General features: G+C 48.1%; 1 protein-coding gene across 4 annotated transcripts in view; it reads right to left on the reverse strand.

The window, feature by feature from the left end:
* Nucleotides 1–3,294: 3,294 nt before the first annotated feature.
* The window catches only part of LOC143975706 (uncharacterized), a 90,801-nt gene continuing 75,696 nt past the window's right edge, over nucleotides 3,295–18,399 (reverse strand). For 3 of the 4 annotated variants that reach the window (XM_077478206.1, XM_077478204.1, XM_077478203.1), the window contains 4 exons: nucleotides 17,359–17,507; nucleotides 14,913–14,965; nucleotides 10,266–10,334; nucleotides 5,450–5,733 (listed from right to left, as the gene is read on the reverse strand). In XM_077478206.1, the coding sequence (XP_077334332.1) occupies nucleotides 5,599–5,733; nucleotides 10,266–10,334; nucleotides 14,913–14,965; nucleotides 17,359–17,507 (406 nt within the window). In that variant the 3' untranslated portion in view covers nucleotides 5,450–5,598. Of the gene's footprint in view, nucleotides 5,734–10,265; nucleotides 10,335–14,912; nucleotides 14,966–17,358; nucleotides 17,508–18,399 lie in introns of those variants that run through there. The other variant, XM_077478202.1, reaches the window with a different exon arrangement.

Genomic DNA, 18,399 nt, shown 5'->3' on the forward strand with positions numbered 1-18,399 from the left:
CAGAGCAAATACACCTTTGTACAATGGTACTAATCAGCATTCTAGTCTAGTTCTCTTCTCCCTCAGCTAAAGTGCTGATGGAGAGGGGCAAACAATAATACTGTGCAGGTACCCAACATCCTCCTTACCAACCTATGACATCATTGGTTGGTAGGACGCCGGTGGCTGGAAGGTTGTAATGGTGCACAATGGAAACCTGTGGCTTTGTGTAAGGGAGGCTTGATCCACCTGCTGGCTTGCAATTTTTTGGGAAGTTTTTAGGTAATTTGTCAAGGGACCCCTAATGAATTATGAAAGAACTGCAGGCTCCCAGGGCCCCCTGGTTAATGAAGGCTGACCCAAAGTCTACAGAGGGCGGTGGGTGACAGACTGCAGAGATACAGGAGAGAGGAGGATGACACGTTGACACGTTTTTGAAATCTCTTTCAAAATGAATTTGCTGCCAAACAGGGGGGAAAAGTTTGGCCCGAGCCGCAAACTTTATTAAAGTCTATGGGGACCCGAGCATGAAAAATAAAAAGTCCCTATTGTGAAGGCTTATATGCAAGTTATCGGGCATAAAAAGGGCCACGGATCAATGCAAAAAAAAGGAGCAGTGATTTTAATGATGATTAAAGTGAACATGGAAAATTCCTTTAAATATAGTGCCTGGGGGGTCCCTTTAGTTTGTCTGTAAAGTGGCGCATCTGTACCATGTATAGAACCTTCTGCAGCAAAACTGACATTTCTAAAGAAAAAATGAAAAAAAAAATTAGATTTAGGCCTCATGCACACGGACGTTTTTACAGCCACTTTTTTGAGCTTTTTTTGCAGCTTAAAAACGGCTGTCCATGTTCGTCTATGGCTTCATGCCCACCTAGGCGTTTTTGAGCTGCAAATGGCATAGACGTTTTTAAGCTGTAAAAAAAAACCCAGGACCAGTGCGTTCCGTGGCGTGGAGCTAGAGCTGTAAAAACGCGAATCGCAGGAAAACGCGCAAAAACGCGCATAAACGCGCAGCATATTTTCTTTGTTTTCTGAGTGCTATAGCCAAGAGATGTGTTTCTTAAAAAACGCTACTTAACGCTAACGCTAAAAAACGCGCAAAAACGCCAATGCAAAACACGGTAAAAATCTTGTTTTTAACGACGATTTTTCCAGGCATCGGAGCTAGCTTTGCAGCCAGTTTTTTAAAACGTCCGTGTGCATGAGCACTAAACTTGATTTTGCAGCTGCAAGGTATTACCAACAACACTAAAAAAATGGTGTGTTTTTGTGACTGGTATAGATTTTAAGAGGGACCCCACAGGGTGGGGTGGACCCCCCCCAAAATCCATACCATACCTCTATCAGGGCACGCAGCCTGGTAGGCCACGAAAGGCCATTCACCAAAAAAAGTGTCAAAAATAAATAAAAACAGAACACAGTTTCTGACAATTCCTTTATAAAAAAAAAAGAAAAGCAGTGTCCCCCGATGTAGGTCTTTCCTGAATCGTGACACCCACCACACCGCCGGACCTGCAATAAAAAAGCTTTGTACTCGTCGATGGCTGAGCACTGAATGCCTGTGTTCTATCGGATATGGCCCGCTATCGAGAAGTGCCTGGGATGAACGGTGCATGTGCAGCGCATTTGCGCCGCAGGGAGCAGCACAACAGCTGATTTCACGATCAGCTGTTGTGACAGAGACACGGCGCCTGCGCACAATAGCCCATCATTTAATAATCAGCCCCATCGTGTACCAACATGAACACGCCTCGCCAACGTCGGGCACAACCTGACACAAAAATTTCTTCTGTCGGCTATTGTGCGCAGGCGCTGTCTCGCCGTCACAACAGCTGATCCTAAAACCGGCTGTTGTGCTGCGCATGCGCCATTCATCCGGGGGAATTTCTCGATAGCGGGCACTGTTAGAGCACCTGCTCCGCTGGGTGACAGTTAAGGGGCGGGGCTCCCTTGTAATGTCACCGACCCAGCATGCACCGGTCAGTGATGTCGCAAGGGGGTGGGGCCACCAGGTGATGTCACTGGGGGCCCTGCCTCTTACCTATTGCAGAACTGTCAGTCAGAGGAGCAAGAATTTGGCGGGCAGCCTTGCTCACAGTCGGAGCTTTTTTCTTATGTGTTCAGGTCCGGCGGTTCTGTGGGCATTGTGATTGATGATGGATCTACATCGGGGGGACATTGCATTTGTATTTTCTTTCAATTTTTTAAATAAAGGAATTGTAAAAAACCTGTGTACTGTTTTTATTTATTATTGACACTTTTTTCGATGAATGAGTAGGGGCACAATGTACCCGATACTCAGTCACATGGGGGGTGGAACTGGGGGCCCACTTGTTAAAGGGGGCTTCAATATTCCATTACGCCCATTAGATTCCATTAAGCCCCCTGCCCACAGACCCCCACAACCACCACCCAGGGTTGTCGGGAAGAGACTCATATCCCCATCAACATGTTGAACCAAAGGGCCAAAAGGGTCTGGGGAAAGCCCGCTGACAGCTGATGACTCGTTGTTAAGAACGTGGTGGCCGTCTTCCCGTCCCCGCTCCTTAGCAACATACTGACTGTGCGCTTGGTGGGCCAACACCCCGCCGAGTGCACAGAAAATGTGAATGTTTGCCAAACGGGCAAACTGCCGTTGTTTGGGCCAAACTTTTGCTCTGTGTTAACCGTTCACCCCAACAGTACAGCTCAATAGTATCTTGTAGCCTCAGCAGCACTCAGCTCCTTGTGCAAGTGTGTCCTTCTCCTCACCACACCTCATGGACACCCGCTGAGAACGTCCGGCCCTTCTCAGCCCTCTTTTACAGGCGGGTTTACCCTTTTAGTACCACAGAATCCATAGTCATGGTTTGAGACTCCTTCCCACCCAACATCTCTCAGAGTCTCTGGATTACGGGTCCCATATCAGGAATTATTAATCCCAGGAATACTGCAATTCATTTTTCTCTCTTTACTGGATCCCCTTGAAGCTCCTCACCCTGCATAGATGAGTATTTCACAGAGCTTCTTTTCATCCCTCTTAAAGGGACCCCAACCCAAATAATGGGGACACATATCTCCCATGAAGGACCCTTCCCCGGTGTCCTGTACAATGGAGATTACAAAGCTTTGATTTGTGGGTTTTTTTTTTTTTTGTTCAAATTATTCGTTGTATCATTTTTGGACCTTTTATATTTTATCATTTTTCATGTTGCTGAGTTCCTCTTTAGGATGATTGAGAGAAAAAACTGGAGAAGCCCATCAGATACTCTCCGCGACTCCGTCATTATTTGGCGGAATTGGAACACACAAATAATGGTCACATTCCGGTTTTATGGATTTAAAAATAAAAGCTGCTTTATAGTGATAGAAGAGAACGTGAGAAGAATCTACAAACATGTATCATCCCAGAAGGTGATATAATGCAGTGATATGACGGAGTGATATGATGGAGTGATATGATGGAGTGATATGATGGAGTGATATAATAGAGTGATATGACGGAGTGATATAATGGAGTGATATGACGGAGTGATATAATGGAGTGATATGAGGGTGGGATATGATGGAGTGATATGATGGAGTGATATGATGGAGTGATATGACGGAGTGATATGACGGAGTGATATGACGGAGTGATATGATGGAGTGATATGATGGAGTGATATGATGGAGTGATATAATGGTGGGAGATGACGGAGTAATATAATGGAGTGATATGATGGAGTGATATGATGGAGTGATATGACGGAGTGATATGATGGAGTGATATGACGGAGTGATATGATGGAGTGATATGACGGAGTGATATGACGGAGTGATATGACGGAGTGATATAATGGAGTGATATGACGGAGTGATATAATGGAGTGATATGAGGGTGGGATATGATGGAGTGATATGACGGAGTGATATGACGGAGTGATATGACGAAGTGATATGACGGAGTGATATGATGGAGTGATATGATGGAGTGATATAATGGTGGGAGATGACGGAGTAATATAATGGAGTGATATGATGGAGTGATATGATGGAGTGATATGACGGAGTGATATGACGGAGTGATATGATGGAGTGATATGACGGAGTGATATGATGGAGTGATATGACGGAGTGATATGACGGAGTGATATAATGGAGTGATATGACGGAGTGATATAATAGAGTGATATGATGGAGTGATATGATGGAGTGATATGATGGAGTGATATGACGGAGTGATATAATAGAGTGATATGATGGAGTGATATGATGAAGTGATATGATGGAGTGATATGATGGAGTGATATGACGGAGTGATATAATAGAGTGATATGATGGAGTGATATGATGGAGTGATATGATGGAGTGATATGACGGAGTGATATGACGGAGTGATATAATAGAGTGATATGACGGAATGATATGATGGAGTGATATGATGGAGTGATATGAGGGAGTGATATGACGGAATGATATGATGGAGTGATATGCTGGAGTGATATGAGGGAGTGATATGACGGAATGATATGACGGAGTGATATGATGGAGTGATATGATGGAGTGATATGAGGGAGTGATATGACGGAATGATATGACGGAGTGATATGATGGAGTGATATGATGGAGTGATATGAGGGAGTGATATGACGGAATGATATGACGGAGTGATATGATGGAGTGATATGATGGAGTGATATGATGGAGTGATATGATGGTGGGAGATGACGGAGTAATATAATGGAGTGATATGATGGAGTGATATGATGGAGTGATATGACGGAGTGATATGACTGAGTGATATGACTGAGTGATATGACGGAGTGATATGACGGAGTGATATGATGGAGTGATATGATGGAGTGATATAATGGTGGGAGATGACGGAGTAATATAATGGAGTGATATGATGGAGTGATATGACGGAGTGATATGACGGAGTGATATGATGGAGTGATATGACGGAGTGATATAATGGAGTGATATGACGGAGTGATATAATGGAGTGATATAATGGAGTGATATGATGGAGTGATATGATGGAGTGATATGACGGAGTGATATGATGGAGTGATATGATGGAGTGATATGACGGAGTGATATAATAGAGTGATATGATGGAGTGATATGATGGAGTGATATGACGGAGTGATATGACGGAGTGATATAATAGAGTGATATGATGGAGTGATATGATGGAGTGATATGATGGAGTGATATGACGGAGTGATATGACGGAGTGATATAATAGAGTGATATGATGGAATGATATGATGGAATGATATGATGGAATGATATGATGGAGTGATATGAGGGAGTGATATGAGGGAGTGATATGATGGAGTGATATGAGGGAGTGATATGACAGAGTGATATGACAGAGTGATATGACAGAGTGATATGACAGAGTGATATGATAGAGTGATATGATAGAGTGATATGATAGAGTGATATGACGGAATGATATGACGGAGTGATATGACGGAGTGATATGACGGAGTGATATGACGGAGTGATATGATGGAGTGATATGACGGAGTGATATGATTGAGTGATATGATGGTGGGATACGATGGAGGGATGACAGAGTGATATGACGGATGATGCCGATCAATGATGTCATTCGTGGTGCGCAGAGCCTCCTGCACACACTCAGTTGCTAGAGGAAATCTTTCTGGTCTTATTATGAAAGGAGTACACATCACAGGGCGGGGTCACCTCCATATTCTCATAGATCAGATCCGGATCATCTTCTGCATCCTCAGGGATCTTCTGATCTTCAGTCACCTGGAAATAAATAATGATGATAAAATCCTGAGAATCATAGAGAGGAGATAGAACTCTGGCGGTGTACATGTTATTCCCACACACATATATATAGAATACGGGGGAAACTCTGAGTGCTGAGAACAGGAGGCAGCTTCTCACAGCAATTATCACTAGAGGGCGATGTGGGAACATTCCCATCCTTTATTCCTCCAAGCTGGTGCATTAGGGGCGTAGATAAAGGGGGGGGGGGGTTAGAGGGGTGGAACCCCCCAGACCATATGTCAATGACACAGCAGCTAGGCGAGTGGAGCTGTGAGACTACCAGCTCCAGATGCAAAGCTTGTCACAGCCGCAACCTGTCTACCACATTTGTTTAAAAAAAACAAATATGCTGCCGCCCGCTGGGAATCAGGGGATCCCGGGTGATGTCCAGAGGGATGGACTCTTGAGGAAGCTTCAGCTACCTATTGGCTGAGGACCCACTTATTATGTACCCCTGGGTACCCAGGGCTAAACCCCCCAGGAAAGAAAATTGTATGGCTATCTGGTGCACTGCAGCCTTAATTCTGAAAGATTACACAGGCAACAGACACAGGAGAGAGGAGGGTGACGGGCCACAGAGACACAGGAGAGGGGAGGGTGACGGGCCGCAGAGACACAGGAGAGGGGAGGGTGACGGGCCGCAGAGACACAGGAGAGGGGAGGGTGACGGGCCGCAGAGACACAGGAGAGAGGAGGGTGACGGGCTGCAGAGACACAGGAGAGAGGAGGGTGACATGCTGCAGAGACACAGGAGAGAGGAGGGTGACGGGCCGCAGAGACACAGGAGAGAGGAGGGTGACGGGCCGCAGAGACACAGGAGAGAGGAGGGTGACGGGCCGCAGAGACACAGGAGAGAGGAGGGTGACAGGCCGCAGAGACACAGGAGAGAGGAGGGTGACGAGCTGTAGAGACACAGGAGAGAGGAGGGTGACGGGCTGCAGAGACACAGGAGAGAGAAGGGTGACGGGCTGCAGAGACACAGGAGAGAGGAGGGTGACGGGCTGCAGAGACACAGGAGAGAGGAGGGTGACGGGCTGCAGAGACACAGGAGAGAGGAGGGTGACGGGCTTTAGAGACACAGGAGAGAGGAGGGTGACGGGCTGCAGAGACACAGGAGAGAGGAGGGTGACGGGCTGCAGAGACACAGGAGAGAGGAGGGTGACAGGCTGCAGAGACACAGGAGAGAGAAGGGTGACAGGCTGCAGAGACACAGGAGAGAGGAGGGTGACGGGCCGCAGAGACACAGGAGAGAGGAGGGTGACGGGCCGCAGAGACACAAGAGAGAGGAGGGTGATGGGCTGCAGAGACACAGGAGAGAGGAGGGTGATGGGCTGCAGAGACACAGGAGAGAGGAGGGTGATGGGCTGCAGTGACACAGGAGAGAGGAGGGTGACGGGCCGCAGAGACACAGGAGAGAGGAGGGTGACGGGCCGCAGTGACACAGGAGAGAGGAGGGTGACGGGCTGCAGAGACACAGGAGAGGGGAGGGTGACGGGCCGCAGAGACACAGGAGAGGGGAGGGTGACGGGCCGCAGAGACACAGGAGAGGGGAGGGTGACGGGCCGCAGAGACACAGGAGAGAGGAGGGTGACAGGCTGCAGAGACACAGGAGAGAGGAGGGTGACGGACTGCAGAGACACAGGAGAGAGGAGGGTGACGGTGTCACGTACCTTACAGTGGAGTCAGACTGCTGAGGGTGGCCTCTCGCACGGTTCTGGTCTCCACGCCCCTGAGGATGGGGACAGGGAGCGTGAGGACACGAAAGGGTGCAGGTGCCTGAAGGTGGAAGTAGCAGACCTTGGAGATGCTGGGTCCTCACGGTAGAAGAGATGTTGACTGGACACGTAGGTTGGCACCGGAAGATCAGCAGGTGTGCAGGAAGCACTGGGTGTCTGTAACAGGCAAGGTCGGCAACTGGCAGGCAATGCGGTACAATAACAGGAGGCAGGTGCGTAATCAGGAACAAGCAAGGGTCTGGCAACGTGCAAGCAAACAAGGTACAGATTCAGGAGACAAGCCAAAGTCGAAGTCCAAGCCGGGGTCAAAGGTAGTCCAGGAGATAGTAGCACAGGGTATCCAAAGGGCGGGTGTCAGGAACCGGTCACAGGAACAAGGATCACGGGAGCAAGGTCACAGGGTCAAGGTCACAGGAACAACGATCAGGTCTACAGGAGTAGCTGAAGACGATCCAGCACTGATGTCAGGCCAGGATCCTGTTTATATAGAGGGGAGTGAGCCAGGATTGGTGGAAGTGGCCGTCCGTGCGTGAATACGTACATCCGTTCAGTTTGCGCGGGTGTCTTCGCGTGTTCGGATTGGCGTACGTCCACGTGTTCGGATTAGCATACGTCCGTTCGTCCTGGAATTAGTACGCCTCTGACGGGGACACCGCGCATGACGCCTGGAACGAAGGGAAACTGCCGCTATACGGGGACGGGCATACGTATGGTGAGTTCCCTGACAGACGGGCTGCAGAGACACAGGAGAGAGGAGGGTGACGGGCTGCAGAGACACAGGAGAGAGGAGGGTGACGGGCTGCAGAGACACAGGAGAGAGGAGGGTGACGGGCTGCAGAGACACAGGAGAGAGGAGGGTGACGGGCTGCAGAGACACAGGAGAGAGGAGGGTGACGGGCTGCAGAGACACAGGAGAGAGGAGGGTGACAGGCTGCAGAGACACAGGAGAGAGGAGGGTGATGGGCTGCAGAGACACAGGAGAGAGGAGGGTGACGGGCTGCAGAGACACAGGAGAGAGGAGGGTGACGGGCTGCAGAGACACAGGAGAGAGGAGGGTGACGGGCTGCAGAGACACAGGAGAGAGGAGGGTGACGGGCTGCAGAGACACAGGAGAGAGGAGGGTGACGGGCTGCAGAGACACAGGAGAGAGGAGGGTGATGGGCTGCAGAGACACAGGAGAGAGGAGGGTGACGGGCTGCAGAGACACAGGAGAGAGGAGGGTGACGGGCTGCAGAGACACAGGAGAGAGGAGGGTGACGGGCCACAGAGACACGGGAGAGAGGAGGGTGACGGGCTGAAGAGACACAGGAGAGAGGAGGGTACCCAGGTTTTCAAAATCTCCTTTTTTCAAAATTTATTTGCTGCTGAACAGAGGGAAAGTTCAGCTCCGAGTCGCTAATTCTAATAAAGTCTATGGGACCCAGACATGAAAAATCGAAAGTGCCCATTTTGAAGGCTTATATGAAAGCCATAGATGGGGGATGGGGGTACGTGTATCAGTGCAAAAAAAATGTTTTCTAAATGACCATTTTTTCAGGAGCAGTGATTATATTGATGCTTAAAGTGAAACAATAAAAATTAAAAATTCCTCTCAGGGGATCAGGAAGGATTTTTTTTCCCTGCTGTAGAAAATAGGATCATACTTTGCTGGGGTTTTTCCCCTTCCTCTTGATCAACTGTGGGTATAGGATTGTGTATATGGGACTGTATTTTATTTATTTTGTATTATTTGGTTGAAGTAGATGGACTTGTGTCTTTTTTTTCAACCTAACTATGTAAATATAGTGCCTGGGGGGGGGGGGTCCCCTTAGTCTGCCTGTAGAGTGACACATCTGTACCATGTATAGAACCTGCTGCAGCAAAACTGACATTTCTAAAGAAAAACAAATAACATTTAAATTTACTTCAGAGCTGAAATCTATTGCCGGCAAATGGTGTGGGGTCCCCCTATGCATACCAGGCCCTTTGGGTCTCATTTACCAAAAAAATGAAACCAGTACACTAGTCTTTGACAATTCCTTTATTAATTAAAAAACAAAACAATGTCCCCCGATACAGATCTATCGTCAATCACGCCGGACCCAGAAAAAAGACTCATCAACGTCTGACTGCTGAATGCCTGCTCCGCCCTGTGACATTTCTTAAATAGGTAAGGGGCGGGGCTCCCTTGTGATGTCACCGACCCAGCATGTGCTGGTCAGTGATGTCACAAGGGGATGGGGCCACTCTGTGATGTCACCACGTGGGCCCGCCCCCTTACCTATTTAAGAACGGTCAGACGGAGGAGCAGGTATTCGGCGGTGAGTCTTCCTCGCGGGTGAAGCGCTGTGATTGAGGTAGGATCTACATCGGGGGACTTTTTTTATTTTATTTTTAATGAAGGAATTGTCAAAAACCTGTGTGTGTTTTTATTTACTTTTGACACTTTTTTTGGCACAATGTACCCCATACTCATTCGCATGAGGGCGGGTTCTGATATCCCCCTTGTTAAAGGGGGCTTCCAAATTCCATTAAGCTCCCTGTCTGCAGACCCCCACAACCACCACCCAGGGTTGTCGGGAAGAGACCTTTGTCCTCATCAACATGGGGATAAGGTGCTTTCCGGTAGGGGGACAGAGCTACTCATGTTGACCCAAAAGGCCTGGTATGGACTTGGTGGTGGGACCCAACACCCCTTTTTCTTTATTTTTTCAGGCAATTCTTTTTTTTTTTCACTTTCAGCTGTCAGCGGGCACAGCAGGCGGACTTGTACACATCACAGGGCAGAGTCACCTCCGTATTGTCATAGAGCAGATCCGGATCATCTTCTGTATCCTCGTGGATCTTCTGATCTTCAGTCACCTGGAAATAAATAATGATGATAAAATCCTGAGAGTCGTACATAGAAGGAAGAACTCTGGTGGTGTAGATAGTATCCCCGCACACATATATAGAATATGGGGGAAACTCTGAGTGCTGAGAACAGGAGGCTGCTTCTCGTAGCAATTATCACTAGGGCGATGTGGGAATATTTACATCCTTTATTCCTCTATGCTGGCGCATTAAGGGCGTAGATAAGGGGGGATCGGGGGGGTCATAGGTCAATGGCACAGCAGCTAGACTAGTGGAGCTGTGGGATTACCAGCTCCGGGAGACGCACAGCTTGTCTCCTGTCACAGTCGAAACTTACTACATTTGCATAAAAAACTAACATGCTGTCGCCCGCCGGGCATTGGGGAATCCTGGGGGATGTCAGGACTTTTGAGGAAGCTTAAGCTACCTACTGGCCGATGAGGCAGCAGGGGGTGGTGCAGCCTGTAAAGGCCCGCTGATTATGTACCCCATGGTACCCAAGGCTGAACCCCCCCCCCCCCCCACAGGAAAGAAAATGATATACGGCCCTGGGGTGCACTGCAGCCTTAATTCTGAAAGAAGAACTGCCCGTGTTGCCTGTAGAAGCCAAAGCCTCTCTTTCATTCCTTACATGAGGCTAGTCCACAAAAGGGGAAGCATATCAGGCCTACATATCTTTTATTTACTTGTTACAGTCAGGACTAAATGTTATCATACAAATCAGGTAAGTGGGACATATTGTTCATCAGTAGTGTGTTTTGTACTATCCAGCCAGAAGGGGGAGCTCCCGACTCCTCCTCACATGTTTTCCAGTCTCTCCTCACTTCCTACTAAATAAAACTCTGTTGTATACAGAGTCCAATAGATCAAGGGGAAATTTGCACACAGTAAAATAATCAGCAGTGGCTCCACCCCCCATGTAGAGCGCTGACCCCTCCCTCTGTATGTCAAATTTCCCCCATGTAGAGCACTGACCCCTCCCTCTGTATGTCAAATTTCCCCCATGTAGAGCACTGACCCCTCCCTCTGTATGTCTCCGTCAATTTTTTTTTGGTTTGAAATGTTACTTCCAATAATATATATCAATCAGATACAAAATATAATTTCAAAAACAGCGGGTGGATGCATTTGTTTTTGTTTTTTTTCTTCTGGAGTTTCTTTTATTTTCATCTGGTGATCCTGCCAGTAACACACTTCCTTCCTAGAGTGACAACGATCACTTACTGACAGTGGAATAAGGATGTGAACATTTCTGGGGTGTTCTGTGGGATGCAGAGCTTGAAGAAAAGCATGGTTCTGCAATGTGGAACGCACGACAACCACGGGGACCAGAAAATTGGGCCGGAAATGCATTCCAGCGGGCACTTCCTGCCGCCGTATGCGTCATTTCCCCTCTGTGGGCCGGCACCATCTTTGCGGAGACCGTTACAAAAGGTCAAAGCTGCCTATGCTTGAAATGGGAAGCAGAACTGCTGAATAAGTGGTGCCGGCCTGACACCCTCCCCCCCTCCCCCAATGTGTGGCACCCAGGACGGGCTTCTCCGTTGGTATGTCACTGGAAACAGACAGGTCTGTGGACAGACCTCTGTGCTGTGATTGGCCACAGCCAATCATCGGATATCAGCCAAAATCATTGGTTGAAATCTGCTGACAAACTTGTGCGGTGTCCAATCCCAACACAGGTCAACAGGGGGCGTGCACACGCACCCAAAAATCTGGAAGTTCACAGTGACGTATGGGTAGGTCGCAGTGCCCGGCTGTGCCGCCCGCTCGCAGTGAATGTACTGTGAGTGGGCAGTAAGTACTTAACAGATCCTCCGCAGTGTATACAGTCCGTCCTTCTCTGAAAAAAAGAGTCTCTGATGAAGCACAATATCCAGCGGGATCATAAAAAAGAAAGACGCTCCAGATAGAACTCGCACCACATTGTTTACCCCATACAGAGGTCCCGGCTGGGATTCCGGGAGTTTCATAACAATACGTCCCATAGCCCACCTTTGTTTCATGGAATGCGTTGAGAAGTCATCTTCTAACCATCTGTGAATCTTCCTATGACATCCCGAACCAGGGGGTCTCAAACTGGTGGCCCTCCGGCTGTTGCGAAACTACAAGTCCCATCATGCCTCTGCCTGAGGGAGCCATGCTGGTAGCTGTCAGCCTTGTGATGCCTCATGGGACTTGTCGTTTTACAAGAGCTGGAGGGCCACCAGTTTGAGACCTCGGTCCTAAACTGATATTAGATACGTAATACATTGTGTCCAATGAGCAGATATATTGATTGTATGAGCCATAGGGCAGATTGAGAGGTTCTCCTGATGTATGGCCACCCTGAATCTGCAACAGTGATACCTGTGAGCCCCATGGTGAAGGACACGGTGTGTTTGACTTTGTCTTACAAAGATCTTTTCCATCCCAAGCGCTCTCTCTCTCTCTCTATATATATATATATATATATATATAATGTGGGTTCTCCTTTCATGAACCCTTTCCTCCCAATCTGTGGACCTCATTGACCTCCCACTATGAGAATCTATGGTAAGCTTTGTGAGGGAAAGCCTGGCTCCCAGCCTGGGTGCTTCCGCTAAGATACAGATTCCTCCAGTCTGGAACCAGGAACCCTCCTCCCCCCCGTATTATAGTGGAATATTGTACCTAAGATCTGGACGACACTAGCTTAGGTGCAAACTGGAACATTTTATTGTAAATTCACATAGAATATCTAGCATGTACGATCAGATAAGAGTTTGATCACATTATCCTAAACAATGCAAACTGTAAATAGCATATCTAAGGAACAATTACCACAAACATAAGCAGTAGTTAAACGGTAAGCGAATCAACATAGACATATAACATCCCACAATAGTGTCAGGGCTGTGCCCAGCCCTTCCTTCTCTGAGCTGACCGATCAGCTGTTGGTTAATTTCCAGCCCCTATCTCTCCACAGTTAATCACCTGTTGATGGTCCTGCTCGTCAGTCCTGCCTACTTAAGCTGTCCGGCCCAGATGATCTCTGCCTTCGCCTTGGTCACATCTCTAGAGACGCTCTCCTGTGTTCCTGTTAAAGACTTGCTTGGCTGACATCCCTTCTGGCTCCAGATCCTGCTTGCTGTTGTAAAATGCTGATCTCTGGCTCCCTGACGTTTTGGCTTGTCTGACTATCCATTCAAGTTCCAGAACTCTGGCTATGTTTTGACTATGTTTACTCTGTTTACCTTGTTTTTATTATTATTAAACAAGTGAGATTTAACCGTACTTCTTTCTCAGTCTGATTCATGGTTTCTGACAAATAGTTTAGTAAGGAGGTAAAGTGGACACAATATTAATCACATCTCCAAGAGATGAGCAGACAGACAGAAACAATAGGTGACTCAATAACCAATGGCAATGCACACCTAGGAGACACACAATGGGAAAATGATACAATGGGAGAAAGACACCTTAGTGAACATATTAGAGCAGGAGACCCCAGCATCAGATTGTTTAGAGCTGATTGTATTAACATCTGCTCTGAGTCTCACAGTCTGAAACAGTCACCGTTGCTTTGGGCACAAAGGTCCCAAATCTGTGTGGTTTGGGGAGACATGGACCTGAATCTGAAGCAAGACCACTTCAAGGGTCCCCCCAGGCACACACCTTCCAAAGAGTAGTGCTTCCTTCAAAAGCCAGGGCCCAAAGTCAGTAGGCAGAAGGCCACCCTGCAGTCCCCTCCAAACGTCTTTGTCCTGGTTGGGTCTGTCACAAGCTTCTGAAGCCCCATACACACCTTCAGGTTTTCCAAAACCATGTAGTGAAGGGCCGGCCTGATTGCATACAAATTGAAACTCCTAAGGTTTGACCTCATATTACATGATCTGACAGCCATGGCACGGGTCAGAGTGATCGGTGTCTATGATATTAATCAATAGGGCTCGGCAAGCAAACTGGGCAAGTGAGCATGAATCCTTCCTGAATTCATAAACCAGCAATGATCACTGCAAATTCTTCACCAGAGCTCAGAATATCAGTCATTGGCCCTGAGGACAAGCCATAGACAGTTCTACTTTTTAGTTAAAAGAGAAGTATGGGTTATTTTTTTATACTTACCTAGGTGGATGCAGCATGGGACCGCTGCTGCATGTCCCCCGCCGCCTCTGCACTGAGAACTGACCGATCGGACACCGCTGATGGCTCGGTTCTCACATATCCCAGAGGAGAGCTGGTGACTGTCAATCGGCAGCTCTCCTCTTTGCTCCTACCCTCTCATTGGAGCACTGAGCTGTTGAGGGGCGGGGAGCGGCATTCTCAGGCTCTCAGCGGCTCTCTGAGACAGGTATCAGTCCAGGACTTTATTACCGTGATGACGCGGTGCCTGGACTGATTCCAGTGACGTCATCAGAGAGCGGACTTCAGACCGATCTCCGCTGAAAACGGGTCACAGGAGTGCAAAACCAATTTCACTCCAGTGACCCTTAGGAGAAGCCCGGCCAAATGAGCTCAGGATGGACTTTAAATTTGGCCACATAGCCAATCAGAGGGTTTTTTTTTTTTTCATTTTATATTGTTCTGTTATCAAAGAAAAGTCAGTTGTAGCAATGGAGGTCTCACCTTATAGTAGAGGTTGGTCCTTGTCCGGTGTGAGGATTTCTCCATATTCAGATCTGACGAGAGAAAACAATTTCAGCACATTCATGGTGATGGGCACCAAAAGATGGGCAGATGGGGCTTCCTGTAGACTTATAAAGAAGAAACTTTAGGACAGGGATGGCTGAGAGGACAGGAATGCTGCACATGTGAGTCAAGGTTTAAACCCAAATCTCTCACGGGTCAGAGCCAACATTGTCTCTTTAGCAGGTCCTCACCTGCTTCTTGGATGTGGACTTAATGTTAAGGGTTAACCTTTGGGGTTAGGTTAAGGTTGGGGTGAAGTTTTAAAGTTTGGGTTGGGATTTAGGGAGATTAGTGTTGGTTCGTGTCGCAGGTTAGGGGAAGATAAGGGTTAGATTTGGTGTTGGGTACCGGATCCTCAGAAGTCCCCCAGCATACAAGGTTACTCCGATCCCCGGGGTACTGCTTATGGGGTGAGGGGTGCTTCTAAAACTTTAAATATTCCATTGGAGTGTGAGGATGTAGTATTTGTTATCTTTTTTTGTATTTTTGAGCTTTATTCAGTTTAACTGGCTGATGTGTATTACCTCAGTCACAGGTTATGTTAAGTTTGCTCCAGTAGGGTGTGCTAGAGTTAACATTCTAAATGAAGGATGTTTACTACCTGCCCAATCACCAGACTTGGAGGATGGGGGGTGCTGCTGTGCATGCTAGGAGACGTAGTAAATATCTGAGGCACTTCCTGGCACATGGCCTTCCCTCCAGGGTTTCACCCCATGAAAATGTAATGGAGATGTTTCTCACCAGTCTCACACTTAGACTTTGTGTTGAGATAATAAAGTAGGGATGGGCCGAACACCCCTCCCCCCTCCTCCCCCGGTTCGGTTTACACCAGAACATACAAAAAGACAAAAAATTTGGGTGAACATGTGAACCTTATTAAAGTCTATGGGACACGAATGTGAAAAATTTAAAGACTTATATGCTTGGTATTTCCATAAAAAGCGTTTGGGGACCCGGGTCCCGCCCCAGCAGTGATTTTAATAATGCTTATAGTGAAACAATAAAAATGTAATATTTCTTTAAATACCGTGGATATGGGGTCCCCTTAGTCTGCCTGTAAAGTAGCGCATCCTTCCCATGTTTTTTACAGTGCCGCAGCAAAATGAAATTTCTAAAGGAAAAAATGTAATTCAAACTTGCTCGTGGCTGTATTGTATTGTCGGGTCCCGGCAATATACATAAAAATCAAGGAGTAAAAACAGCGTGGGGTCCCCCCCAATCCATACCAGACCCGAAAGTTTGAGGAGAACCCCACTCCAAAAAATAAAATAAAAAATTGGTGTGGGGCCCCCCAAAATCCACACCAGACCCTTATTGAAGCTAGCAGCTTGGTAGGCCAGGATAGGGGGGGGGGGAAGTGCTTGAATTTGCCGCAAACGCCCCATATGTTCGGGTTGGCTTGTGAGCAAACGAACACCCATTTTGACTTGATCATCGGGACCATCCCTAGAATAAACACTTATGGGGGGGCTTCCCTGAAGATATTGGCTACTGGGGTGTGCTACAGGCCTATAGAAAGCAAACTGCAGAGATCTCCAAAAACAATCCTTTTCTTGAAACCCAAAGAGACCTCTATGGCTGCAGAAGGAACAATGGGGTGCCAGGAGGATCTAATTATGTGTATCCAGTGGAGTATATGGACCCGCATAGGTCCCTCACATCACCAATGGCTTTACTGGAAGAGAAAGAAAATCCCCTTTCTTTTTTCTTTCTTCTTTAGTTCCTGCTGTCCATCGGCGCCTTTCCATACTCTCCCGTGCGATCGGAGAGCCGAGATTAAATCTAGCGGTGGCGCCGGGGTAACCACAGAGCTAGCCATGGTCCCGGGCCATCTCTATGGTCCTGGGAGGCCAAAAGCGGTCATGACGTCACTTCTGGCTCCTGCAGATGTAAACGTTGGCTTTTTTTTCTCTCCTAGAAAGCAGAGTTCAATGTTTTTTATCTTATGCTTTACAGGATAGAGGAGATATTTAGGGTCTTCTAGATCTCAGACGTTTCCATAAAGAGGACCTGCATACCGTATTTATATCACAAGGTATAGGAATGCCTTGTGATAGGAATAAAAGTGTTAAAAAATAAATAAACGGACAGTGTAGAAATAAGAAGTAAAATCATATTCATATCATCATCTCATTTTATTGGTGCCTAAAAAGTCCCATTGGTTACAAGTTGGTTGGTTGGGTTGGCTATTTTCTTAATATGTGTCCACTAAGCCTCCCCTTTTCCCATGGTGACAACACTGCCGTGTCATTTAACTACAGGACAAATGATGTTGTCACCCTGTTAACGGAAGTGGGAAAAAAACAGCTCTACTAGTCGGACCAAGAGGGAAAAAAACGATATTTCAGAGGATGCAGAGAAACATCTCCTGTGTCGGGATTACCTGGCTTGCTTTGGTGTGGACTCTTCTCCACTGATGAGGATCTTCTCTTTACAAAGCTGGAGAACTTGACAGATAGGATCACCAGAATGGTTATCAGCTTCACCACCATCGGAGGAATGACCCCGAGACAGCAGGAAACCCCCATATTCCTGAGAGGAGAGAAGACGGGGGATCGGTGTGATATAATGAATACAGATTCCATCCTTCTACCTCCGCTCTGTCCACCTTCCATCCTTCATACCTCCGCTCTGTCCACCTTCCATCCTTCATACCTCCGCTCTGTCCACCTTCCATCCTTCATACCTCCTCTCTGTCCACCTTCCATCCTTCATACCTCCGCTCTGTCCACCTTCCATCCTTCATACCTCCGCTCTGTCCACCTTCCATCCTTCATACCTCCGCTCTGTCCACCTTCCATCCTTCATACCTCCGCTCTGTCCACCTTCCATCCTTCATACCTCCGCTCTGTCCACCTTCCATCCTTCATACCTCCGCTCTGTCCACCTTCCATCCTTCATACCACCTACTTTTGAAATGAACGGACTCGCCCACACACGCGGAGGAAAGTCCGCTCATTTCGAGCACGTCTCCAGGTAGGCGGGGCCCGCGAAGGAGACGTCGCTGGCCCCGCCGCCTGGTATGGACTTAAAGGGGAACCCCAACGACGAAAAAAAATCGGTGTGGGGGTCCCCCCCAAGTCCACAACAGACCCTTGTCCGAGCACGCTACCCGGCCGGCCAGGAAAGGGGGGGCGAGCAAGCGCCCCCCCCCCCCTCCTGAGCCGTACCAGGCCGCGTGCCCTCAACATGGGGGGTGCCTTGGGGAAGGGGGGGCCGCGCGGCCCCCCCACCCCAAAGCACCTTGTCCCCATGTTGATGAGGACAAGGGCCTCTTCCCGACAACCCTGGCCGTTGGTTGTCAGGGTCTGCGGGCGGGGGGCTTATCGGAATCCGGGAGCCCCCTTTAATAAGGGGGCCTTTGGATACCGGCCCCCCACCCTATGTGAATGAGTATGGGGTACAATGTACCCCTACCCATTCA

The sequence above is a fragment of the Lithobates pipiens genome, unplaced genomic scaffold (assembly GCF_037356315.1).
Source record: "Lithobates pipiens isolate NorthernLeopardFrog02 unplaced genomic scaffold, aLitPip1_a1.2 Scaffold_13, whole genome shotgun sequence".
Lineage (NCBI taxonomy): Eukaryota > Metazoa > Chordata > Amphibia > Anura > Ranidae > Lithobates > Lithobates pipiens.